The 12,578-nt window shown below is 39.3% G+C and overlaps 1 protein-coding gene across 1 annotated transcript in view; it reads right to left on the bottom strand.

The window, feature by feature from the left end:
- eftud2 (elongation factor Tu GTP binding domain containing 2) overlaps positions 1 to 12,578 on the bottom strand; it is a 60,826-nt gene that overhangs the window by 27,564 nt on the left and 20,684 nt on the right. The window contains exons 12-19 of the mRNA XM_055657335.1: positions 12,332 to 12,395; positions 8,897 to 8,987; positions 6,655 to 6,790; positions 5,472 to 5,599; positions 4,961 to 5,154; positions 2,847 to 2,958; positions 1,894 to 2,034; positions 68 to 169 (exon numbers count right to left, since the gene is read on the bottom strand). Of these exons, the coding sequence (XP_055513310.1) occupies positions 68 to 169; positions 1,894 to 2,034; positions 2,847 to 2,958; positions 4,961 to 5,154; positions 5,472 to 5,599; positions 6,655 to 6,790; positions 8,897 to 8,987; positions 12,332 to 12,395 (968 nt within the window). The remainder of the gene's footprint in view (positions 1 to 67; positions 170 to 1,893; positions 2,035 to 2,846; positions 2,959 to 4,960; positions 5,155 to 5,471; positions 5,600 to 6,654; positions 6,791 to 8,896; positions 8,988 to 12,331; positions 12,396 to 12,578) is intronic.

Genomic DNA, 12,578 nt, shown 5'->3' with positions numbered 1-12,578 from the left:
TGATGTTTCGGGTCGAGACTTCTTCAGGCTTATCGGTGAAGTGATAGTTTTGGAGAATTTGCATTACCTTAATGTCAATTTCAGAATACATCTTTCTGAGATCATGCATCACACAGTCCAAGTAAAGTTCTCCAGTTCCCAGTATTACATGCTCCCCTGATTCTTCCACCTGAACCAGAAAATAACACAAGTAAATAGCCAATTACTGTCAGTAAAGAGTTAAAATGCTCATCTCTGATGAAAGAGATGAAATATGCATTAACCCTGAACTTTATTACAATACAAAGTAGATGTTTTATGTGCCATATTTAATACAGTTATGTCCCATTAGAAATACCATAAAGGCGCTTCAATAGGAGTGTCTCAATCAAATATTACAGATATCCATTAAATGGATGTTACAAAGTACATAAATAAATAGGAGCAGAGTAGACTGCTCCTATTCAGGCCCTGCAAGCCTGCGCTAATACTTAATATCATGGCTGGTCTAGGCTGGCCTTTTCTCCATACTCGTCTATTCTTCAATCTATTAATTCAATCCATCTCCACTGTAAATACTTCTAACGATCCAACTTCCACCATCCACCAGGGTAGCGAATTCCAGAAATTCACCAACGTCTGTAAGAAGAAATTTGTACTACCTCAGCTTTAATTGACCGGCCCCTTATGTTGCAGTTATGTCCCCCTAGTTCGAGACTCCTACAAATGAAAATAATCTAGCACTGTCACAACCCCCAAAGGATTGGTATGTTTGAATATGTTTACTGCTCAGTCTTCTAAACTCCATGGAATACAGACTCAAGCTATTTAGCCTCTTGATAGAACAACCCTCTCTTCAAAGGAATTAGCACGGTGAGACTCCTTTGTGCTGCCTCTAACATTACCAATCTCCCGGCAATTAAGGCCATTTGCCTTCTTAAACTCTTCTTAGACCTATCTTCTAGCATTTGTAGATGTGGCAGAAACAGGTTCTTCCACATGAAGGCTCAAACCAACTTAGTTTTGTTATTATAAGCTGCAAAACTCTTATTTTTCTACTTTCTCCAGCAGCAATCCAGGCCAACTAAGTAATGGTAGAATCAGCAGACCAACAATATCCGAATTGGTATACGGCAACTTGGACATTGCAACTGAATATTTATTGAAAACATATTGGCAACAGCTTTAGAATTCATAATTTCTCCAAACGCTTTAGTAAACAAAAAATCACAATTTAAGTTATGTATTAAATATTAAGGGATAAGAATTTAAGCAAAAAGATTTGAAATACCACAATAAGAAAACAATTTTATATGAATGACCATAAACCGATAAACTTTGCTTTCATTATTGATTTATTGTAATGAAGCAATCTTTTAATGCGGTTTATTAATGCAACAAATGTAAATATTGAATATTGCTGACTAGCACATTTCCAATTCATAGTTCATTTCACCTCTGTGCTGCAAATTAAATTGCAACCCACATTCTCTGATCCATCTCTAACAAGAAATGTTTGCTGCAGTCTGCACTTTGGATATAACAATTAGTGTATGCTTTAATTATATTTAACTTCAAACGATATTAGTCGCTTGTAAGTTGATCAAATTTCATTTCAAGCCTTTCCTAAATTTCAAATAAATGATTGCTTCTTCTGACTGTGACTTTACAATTAGATGATTGAGCTTAAAATCTGAACAATGCTTACATAATTCATTTGTTTGAGTAATCATGCCTATCGGGTAACTTTGCACTATAAATATTGTAAACATGAGCTAAATTAATAAAGTGCACTTCCAGCTTTTCTAAAATACAGAGATTAAAATTAAACATGCCCTGAAATTAGATGAGAGTTACGAGTTAATGGTATGCATATTTTTGTTTGGATAGCATACAGATGACTTCTGGACCTACCTTAGTCGTTAGTGATGGGTAGCTTTTGTTGACCTTCCTTAATCCATCCAACATTTTTGGAAGTTCAGATGGATTTACAGGTTCTACGGCTATTTTAATGACGGATGCTGTATTAAACTTGAGAGGCCTGAATATCTGAGCCTGAAATTACAAAACAGTCCAGACATTAATTGAACAGAATTTACCACATTAATGTTTAAAACAGGGGAACTAGACATTCATCGCACAGTCAGATTCCAGCTCAAAAATGGAGTAACTGCACTTCCAAAGTTCTTCCACCAGATGACTACATGAACCTCAGAGAAATTTACTCCCATTGTATAATCTGTCACGGTATTTATCAATTTTAATAACTAGTATTCCAACCTAATCAATGACAATTAGTTACCAGTATATTGTAATAGATTTACTTTGGTTTAGATATACGGTAAAGAAATAGACCCCTTGGCTCACTGAGTCAAACTAACTATCGATCACCCATTCACCCGTTCTATGTTATCCCACTTTCGCACCTTCTTACTCAACACAGGCAATTTACAGAGGTGGATTAACCTACAAACCTGCACATCTTTGGGAGGAAACCGGAGCACCAGGGGAAAATCCACGCAATCACAGGGAGAACGTGCAATCTCCACACACACAGCACCTGAGCTCCCTACACACTGGGGGCAATTTACAGAGGCCAATTAACCTACAAACCCCCACGTCTTTGGGATGTGCGAGAAATCTGGAGCGCCCGGAGGAAACTCACGCAGTCACAGGGAGAACGTGCAAGCTCCACACAGACAGCACCCGAGGTTAAGATCGAAGCCAGATCTCTGTCGCTGAGAGGCAGTGGCTCTACCAGCTGCGCCACATACAGGTATATTTATACTTTTGATAAAAACTTTAGATTTATTAAACTACATCATTTTCAAACAAGATTGTTAAATTAAATGAAACAATTATTTTACCTCATCATTTCCTCTTGGTTCTGTTATGGTAGCTGTCTTTACAATAGGTTGGTCCACTCCTTCTATGAGCACCCAGTTACCAGCTGGAACTCTGTTAACCTCTATGTGATATCTGAAAGGATCATTCATAACATATTTAGATCAGAGATAACCAAGTGAATCGATAAAAGTAACTACCTCATAATTGCAAACTGAGGAGTATTCATTTTTCTATTTATCAGCAATGCACTGGAATTTCAAACTGTAACCCAACAATGATTTCATCATACAGTATATAAATTATCGCCACGCTGGGAAACTGAATCTTATTCTATATTTTAAGGACACAGCAAAAATAAGGCAGTCAGGACACTTTCTCAAGATGCAAACCAGAAAAGGAATGTTATCTCCATGGATTGTGCTTCACTTGGTGCTGTGACAACTCATCAGATGGAATTAAACCCCATGTTCTTTCCACCTACACAACGTTAGACCAGTACACTGTGGTCACCTGCACATAAGCTGAACCATGAAAGCTACAGATGAGATGAATCTGACCGTAAAAACAAAATCCAGGTCCACATTTCAGAAAGAGACAAACTGATCATCTTAGACAATTTCAATGCCAGGTGGGAAAAAGCACAACTCTCACATAAGACACAAGTGGCAGAACAGTCTTGTTATAACCATGTTTCATTAGAGAAATACTCACGCGACCTCATCACAACAGGCAATTGACATCTGTTAGTTTGTCCAAGTGAGTGTCAGAGAGATCTCTACATCATTTGCACCATGAAAGATACTGATGATTACTGGTCTGATCACCACATAGAAGGCTAGATAACACGGGATCCAACTGGAAACAGCTGACTGAACAGAAAATAGGCTTCGTGGAAGGAAGCAGAGGGATGGTGGTAGGTTGCTTTTCAGACTGCTCTATTGTGCATCAAGGGGAAAGAATGGCTCTGGCAGCTGAAACATGACCCAACAAACAAATGGTGGATGGATGGAGTGCAAGAGACTCAGCAATTCATTGAAAGCGTGAATACTTCAACACTGTCAAGCTTCTTTAAGACACAGGTACCATTCACCTCATCCCATGCTTCCTCCCGGTGACCAAAGAACTTTTCCTTAAATCGCAATGCGTATTCCACCCATGCAGAGGGACTATGGACAAGATTTCTTTCTGTTTGACACCTTCAAGTAAAATGTAGGAAACCCTTTCAAACACTTTACATGGCTCATTTCACTAAAATGTATGACTCTGTCAACTAGGAAGGACTGTGAAGCACTCTCCTCAAATTCACCTGCCCACAGAAGTTCAATTCCATCTGGCCTTACAGTGCCAGACCCAGGTTTGACCCTGACCTCGGAGGCTGCCTATACGTTTTCTCACTGTGACCACGTTGGTTTTCTCCGGGTGCTCCGGTTTCCTCCCACATTCCAAAGACGTACTTTGTAGTTTAATTGGCTTTGGTAAAAATTATCAATTGTCCGTAGTTTGGAGGATAGTGCTAGCATACGGGGTGATCGCTAGTCACCGTGGACTCGGTGGGCCGAAGGGCCTGTTTCGATGTTATATCTCCTAAGTCTAAAGGATGAGGCTTACACTCAGGCAAAAGTCCTGACCAACCCCACCCCTGCAATAATAATTCTGTGAAACCAGGGAAACATGCATAGTTTTCTTCACGTCAGGAACCACCTGATGAAATTCACTTTCAGTGCATCAGCACATCCTCTGGTCTCCCAAGGAATAGTGTGTTTGCAGATCAAGTCCTAAAACGTGGCATAAAACTCATGGTCTAATGGGCTGCATTGATCTCTGTCCTCCCATATATATTTGGATTATCACCAGAATAAACAACTCATGGCTCTGAAATGATATCAACAACGTTGAGTCTGTAAAATCACCTCCCATGTCCCAACCACACTCATTTGGCTTTGTTCAACAATCCACATAATTTGAATGCCTGACACCAGAAACCAGCAACAAAGAATACCATACTGGACAGATGAAATGATTCAAGGATCATTGTAACCGCCTTGCAAATATGCCAGATCCTCAAGTGACTCCTGAAAATGCCTTGTCCTTGTTCAGACCCAAACGATCAATTGAAAACATTGCAAATAAGTACCTTGCCACTGAAATCCAGAGCCTGCCCACAGTGCAGATTTGTGAATCTTCTTCATCTTCCAATGTGTAGTTCTCCCCAAGTACTTTCACTGGCTGTCCTGCATGTATAGTTCCACTCAAAACCCTGCCAAATGCATGGAACTGGACACCATCCTCTGTACTATACATTTTGGTGGTGTGGCACATCAGAGGCCCCTATGCAAACACAAAAAAATGCAACCATAATGTATGATAGCTCCATGAATATTTAGATTAATATCAACAGAAGAAGCAGTCATCAACTAAATAACACTTAAACCCGATGACACTTGAAAAACAATTTGTCACTCGTCAACAAAATGTTGTATGTCTCTGTAACAATAAATCTAGATAGAGTAGTTCATTGTTGCTGGCATCTTCTGATCATTTAATGCATGAACCATTGGTGAACGTTATGAAGTCAGCCCACCATCATGAGTATTAAACCATTGGGTAAACATGAACCAATACACGTTCTAAACCATTTTACTTACATCAGGGTCACATTCGAGCATTGTCTCGCCAAGGTCCAAATCCAGGCTGCCTGTGTATGTATGTTCGATTTTGGTCCTTGCACCAGACTGAGGTGATGGAATATGCTGCACACACATATCCACCAAACCTGTAGAATAGTTACACTTGGCATCATGGATCTTTAGTGACAGGAATTCTTGTGAACAGCCTCTTCTAAAACTGCAATATTATTTGCAACCTGTGATAGCTTGCTATAAATTTAGAGAACAAAATGCTATATTGCCAATTTTAAAGCAACAACATATTCAAATGACATGCAGATTCTGATAAAGATTATGGTGATAACAATTATTCTGTTAATTTCTTATAGAATACATTACATTTTTCGGAAACTCGCTTCAGACGACGTATCCTACAGCCATTATGAAGCGTAATGCAACATACTAATGATATTCATTATTTTATTGCTAATCAATGCAAAATATATCTGAACTGATCATATTATAAACCTACGACTCAAATCTTACAGCACTTAAATCTTTTAAGCTTAGATGCCAAAGCATAATTCATGGACAGTTTAAGGTTTTCTATTTAACTAAAAATCTATCTATTTTCCATAACAGCTCCATTTAAGACAGTATCTGCTTGCTCTACAGAATTTAATATTTTGCCTTTTGGGAGTTTCTACATTTGCTCCATTAAATGTAAACCAACAGACACAAGGACAAGATTCTTCCTGTTCAAATTAAAAATACTATTTTCAGCTACTTTACATTGATTACCCTCCCAAGATGTTCTAATCATCCTTAATATTATAATTCCTGTAATGTTAATAACATATCAAGCACATTTACCTAGAAATCACAGAAGAGGAAATTTATGACATAGAAAGAGGCCATCTTTACCAAATGGAAAAAGACTAATCCTACTGAGACTTTGACTAATCCGACTTGACCCAACTAGTGCCTTGCAGATTCACGCTGATTAAAAAAGGTATTTAAAAAAAAATGTTTTGTGGTGTCTTCACCTACTGTGAGATCCAGGTCAAACCACCCTTAAAAAAAAACAAAATCCTCAACTCTCCTCTAATCCCTTTACCAATGTTGATAGGATGTTTCCATTCACCATATTTTAATCAATGCAACAAGAAATACACAAATAAATGTTGCCCGTTGTGCATGGAACATTTAACCAGTAAATTACCTGTAAATTCACCAAAGAACTTCTTGCAGACGAGTCGAAGCAAGGGCCTGATGTTTAATTTCAGCTCCTCCTTTGTTAAATGAATACCGAGCTGATCCAATGTACGTGGCAGAGTAGTATCCACATCACCAACAACCTGCACAGATTATATAAACTGCTTTAACACACTTAACAGAACTGATAACTGTAATCCTGATCTGCAATTTCTAAGTACATTTAAAATTATTATCCTTCATTCGTTATCCAATGCCGATTTCCGGCAACTACACTCACCCCCTCCCCACAACACCATTTCTCCCTCTTCTCCTATCTTCCACCAATCACTGCTCCATCTTTAGCCCTGCTTCACCTGCTCTTAACTCTCACTACACATTGAAATGATGTTCTTAATGTGAAGATATAACAAAATGTAAAGATTAACCATATTCACAATATGTGACTAACTCAGTCGATCTTCATTTCCTCATGAAAAACAATTCAATCTAGATTTTTAGACATCCGAAGGTCAGGAACAAGATATTTATTTGATATTTTGAGTCAAATGTCACCAGTAAACAAAAGCATCAGGAAGTGCTCCATTGAAAATCTCTAACCATTACGGCCTAAACTGGACATCGTGACTGCGTGTTCAGCTTTGGGAGGTTCTGCGACCAAAAAACACCTCCACTTCAAACGACATTATGTAGAGACAACAATCTTGGGATTGAACATGGCATTTCAGCAGCAACACCGTCCACATTCTAGCCAAATGTGAAGATCCCCAAAGTTGAAGGAGTGACATTATGTACATCAAAATTATAAATTAAAAGCTCAGTCTTTCATTTTCTATTACATTTAGTATAAACATAACTTTTTCATACATTTGTGTATCTGAGTACATTGAACACATTTCCTTTTGACAGAAAGGGACCATTTGGCCCATTGAGTCAGCTCTCAGAACAATCCTATTAGAAACATGGAAAATAGGTGCAGGGGTAGGCCATTCGGCCCTTCGAGCCAGCACCGCTAATCAATATGATCATGGCGGATCAACCAAAATTAGTACCCCGTTCCGGCTTTTACCCCATATCCCTTGATTCCCTTAGCCCTAAGAGCTAAATCTAACTCTCTCTTGAAAACATCCACTGAATTGGCTTCCACTGCCTTCTGTGCCAGAAAATTTCAGATTCACAAATCTATGGGTGAAAAAGGTTTTCCTACTTTCAGTCCAAAATGGCCTCCCCTTATTCTTAAACTGTGACCCCTGGATCTGGACTCCCCCAACATCAGGAATATTTTATTCCCCACATTATGTCTGTATTAACTATTATCCTAATACCCATTAATACTCCCCAATCTCCAACTGGCTACACATGGAGGGTAATTTGCAGGAGACAATTCACCCACCAAACATCAGATCTTTGCAGTGCAGGTACAAATAGGAGCAGCCAGAAGAGGCCCATATAATCACCGTGAAAATGTGCAAACTCCATATGGCAGCTCCGTGTACATAATATGTGCTTCTACTTTGCAGATTTTCCCATTTGGTCAGAAGGTGGACTGTATTGCTGTTGAAATGGAATGTTTCATCCCACGATTGTTGTCGCTACATAACTTTGGGGCAGCACAATAGCATAATGGTAGAATTGCAGTTTTACAGCGCCAGAGAAGCGGGTTCAATCATGTTCACGGGTGCTATCTGTATGGAGCTTGTACGTTCTCCCTGGGACCACTTGGGTTTTCTCCGGATACTCTGGTTTACTCCCACACTCCAAAGACGTACAGGTTTGTAGGTTAATTCGCTTCTGTAAATTGTGCCTAATGTGTAGGATAGTGCTAGTATACGGGATGATTGCTGGTAGGTGCGGGCTCAGTGGGATGAAGGGCATGTTTCCAGACTGTATCTCTAAAGTAAACTGAAGCAATAATGTCCTTTGAAGTGGAGGCGGTTTTTGTTTGCAGACCCAGTTCACTAAACAGCTGTCCCACCCGGAGCGTCACTGTGCTGCCTAACTTGTCCATTTAAACAAAAATCACAAATTTCACTCCTGTCCCATCTTTACATGCATAGTTTTAAATTTCATCAGAATAACTTGACCAAAAGCTATGCAAAATGTCAGTCTTTTCTTTCCACAAATGCATAAACACCTCCTAGATTTTATTTTTGTTCAAGACTTCAAACATAAACAGTGGAAATTATCATGTGATATGGTTAGCAACGTACAGTTTCTATCATAACAATCACATAATTTTGGTTGCATACCTGAGAAAGAATTTTATAAACAGGTTCCAGAACAAACTCTACAAAACTTCTCTGAGAGTTACTGGTTGGCGCTTTTTTTGTAAACTTTCGTCTGAAAGGGAAAATTAGTTTTTGTATACATTAGCTGGTATTTGTTGCATTTTAACAGAAAGGTGGACATAAATATTTAACAAGTCAATTTATAAACTAATAATTAGCTGGTATTTGTTGCATTTTAACAGAAAGGTGGACATAAATATTTAACAAGCCAATTTATAAACTAATATCATTAAATACGCATTAAAAATCTATTTACAAATGCTTATATTTCCTTTTCTGTACTATGCAAGCTAGTTGGATCAAACTAATCAATAAATGCAACTCAATCATCAGTGGGTAGAAAAAATACCAGTGAAGTCAGAGCACAGTGCACATGTTCTTCACTTTAACTGTTTGATGAATAATCACTTTTATTAAACCCAAACTCTTATGCCAGACCTGAACCCAGTCATGGAACAGTCACCATTTTACGAGTGTCTCATTACACCAGTTATGCAATATAAAAAATAATAAGGGTGGTGTTAAGAGGCAGTTACTATAGTGGCATTTAAGAGACTTTGGGATAGACTTATGAATATGCATAGAATGGAGAGATAAGAATTATGTGCAGACAGATATGACTATGTCTTAGTATCATATTCGATATAGACATCGTGGGCTGTGGGGCTTGTTCCTGTGCTGTATTGTTCTACGTAAAATTGCTTCAAGAAAATTGAACATGTAGTATAAATGTATTGTGTAGGAAAGATCTGCAGATACTGGTTTAAACCGAAGATAGACACAAAAAGCTGTAGTAACTCAGCGGGACTGGCAGCATCTCTGGCGAGAAGGAATGGGTGACGTTTTGGGGCGGGTCTAAAGGGTCTCAACCCGAAACGTCAACCATTCCTTCTCTTCAGAGATGCTGCCTGTCCCGCTGAGATACTCCAGCTTTTTGGGTCTATCTTTAGTATAAATGTATTCCTTGATGAATCACATTGGGCATTTCCCTTTACTAACTGTTCACTGAAATGCTGCTTTAGGAGGAACTGCAGATGCTGGAAAAATCTGAGAAAAACACAGAGACAGTAGGCTACGTGGGAGAGCTGGGAAGGCGGAGAAGGAGGGAGAGAGCAAGGAATACCTGAAATTAGAGAAGTCGATGTCAATAAGTCGCTGGGGTTTTCTCTAATTTCAGGTAGTCCTTGCTTTCTCCTTCCCCTCCCTCTCCCCAGCTCACCCACATAGCCTACTGTCTCCGTCTCTTCATTTCTTTCCTCCCCCCCCCTCCCCCCACGACATCAGTCTGAAGAAGGGTTTCTTCGCCTGCTCCTTTTCTCCATAGATGCTGCCTCACCCGCTGAGTTTCTCCAGCATTTTTTGTCTACTGAAATGTTTCTGATCTGTTTCCAATGGTATTGCTTTGGAGGCTGGACACTGCGCAGATGCATTAGCTCAGATATCGCAAAAAAAACATAATTGGTTTCCCATTTAAAATGACATCTTCCCAGAAAGCTGATTGCAAATTTAACACTTCTGTAATAGCTAGTCAGTCATGCAGCTGTGTAAGTCTTTTTGCTGCTATTTTTGCAACTGTGTTTCTATACTGAATTTTTTGCTGGGGAAAAAAATTGCAAGGATAATTATTCCACTGAGTTCTACAAAGAAAAAAGCTGCCAGGATTAGGGAATGCACTAGATAGTTTAGATGTTATTAAATTCCAAGAGTTTGTTTCAATATTTGTGTTTTAGAATACTACTTCTTAATAATAAAAAAATAATTATTATTAGATCTTTTGAACGTTCCTAAGTGCAGGGAATGCAGGAAAAGGGTATGTTCTACCAAGATCCTCCCTGCCCCAGATCACTCTGCAGTGCTTCAAGGTGAGGATTGCAGTGGTCTGTGCTACAAGCTCCTGATGAGGGAGTGGCTCAAGTACAGGTGTCTATTTTCATCTCTGCCATATATCCAGCTTCAAACTCACTTTTTTACTGATTTGACGTGAACTGGGTGCCCTAAGCTTCCCGATCCAAAATCGCTAGGTGTTAATGAAATGATGATATGCTATAAAATGGGAGAAGCGAGATAGAGCTCTGCCCTAATAATGAAGTCATGTGTTCATTTTCTCTAGAGATGCTGCCTGACCCACCGAGTTACTCCAGCATTTTTTGTGTCTACTGTACCTTCTGTGTAAACCAGCATCAGCAGCTCCTTCCTACACATGCCCCCAACCTTTTCAGATTATGAAACCCTTCAGTGACTTGTTCCTAAATGTGGGGCTGTTTAGAAGCATTTGGACTAATAAAAATCAAACAAGATTTTTATAATCATGAACTAAATAGATAACAGTGCTTTGATTCAATTAAAAATATTCAAGCATACACTGGGATAACACTACGGTTGAATTTTCCAGGAACCCAGACTATTTACTGCATAGAAAAAGAGCAAAGTTCAAAAGATACGCAATGCTGGAGCAGGGATCCAGGGATGATGCCAGACCCGCTGAGATGATTCTCCAGGGATGCGGCCAGACTCGCTAAGTTGCCCCGTATTTTGTGTCTTTACTTGGTAAGACAGTATCAGCAGTTCCTAAAGTTCTCTCTTCTTTGATTCAGCAATGCTTTGCAGGCAATGTCCATTACCTATCGTATGGCATCCCTGTGTGGTATCCCAGCTGCACGGAGGCGGAGAGGAGAGCTCTTCAGCGCGTCGTCCACAGAGCGCAGAAGATCATTAGCAGCACACCGCTACCAGCCTTGGAGGGCATCTATCGCACACGGTGCCTCAGGAGGGCCGTCAGCATTCACAAAGCCTCCTCACACCCTTGTAATGGACTGGTCGAACTCCTTCCTTCCGGCAGACGTTACAAGGCCTTCTACGCCTGTACCTCCAGACTCAGGAACAGCTTCATTCCCAGAGCTATAGCTGCTCTGAACCGGCCCTGCTGAGTGCCCCCCACCCTTGCGGACTGTCTCCCTCGGATGGTCACGTCGCACAGACACATCTGCACTTTAGTCTGACTATTTTACTGTTGTAATGCTCTTTGTACAAACCATGTTCTCGAGGTATCAAAACCTAAATTTTTGTAGTTACTTAAATTATGATGTCGGATGGAAGCTGCATACCCAAATCTCGTTCCACTCATGTGCAATGACAATAAAAGATATTATTATTATTATTAAAATGATGGATTTGCTCATCTGAGGCACTTTATTAGATCAGAGAAGAGGGAACTCTGCTTTTCTGTTATGGCATAATCAGCCTGGGTTCCTGGAAAATCCAAAGATCCATTATTTTTTAACACTAACAATGGTAGCCCTTATTTTTCTTGAAACAAAGAGAACATATTCATATAGTATAAAGAATCAGATGCAGGATTACAAGGATAAGAAACAACTCGAGTAAGCTTTAACTTACGTTTTTGGATTAAAGTAAATGTCACCCCACAGACGCTTTGCAAACTCTGTAAAGTTAATGTCCCCTTTAAAACAAATTAAAAAGATTTTTACAACACCTCAATAAACAGTAATAAAAGATAGAGAATGTCTTCAAGTGAAACAAAATTATTTTTGAACAGAATATTCTCATCGTCCAGAAAACCTTTCACAATTGCCAACGATCAAATGCTAAAGTTGGGGAATAGACAGGTTATAAGTGAACAGAT

This window comes from Leucoraja erinacea, chromosome 27, assembly GCF_028641065.1.
Source record: "Leucoraja erinacea ecotype New England chromosome 27, Leri_hhj_1, whole genome shotgun sequence".
Taxonomy (NCBI): domain Eukaryota; kingdom Metazoa; phylum Chordata; class Chondrichthyes; order Rajiformes; family Rajidae; genus Leucoraja; species Leucoraja erinaceus.
This window is presented reverse-complemented; position numbering and strand designations above follow the sequence as displayed.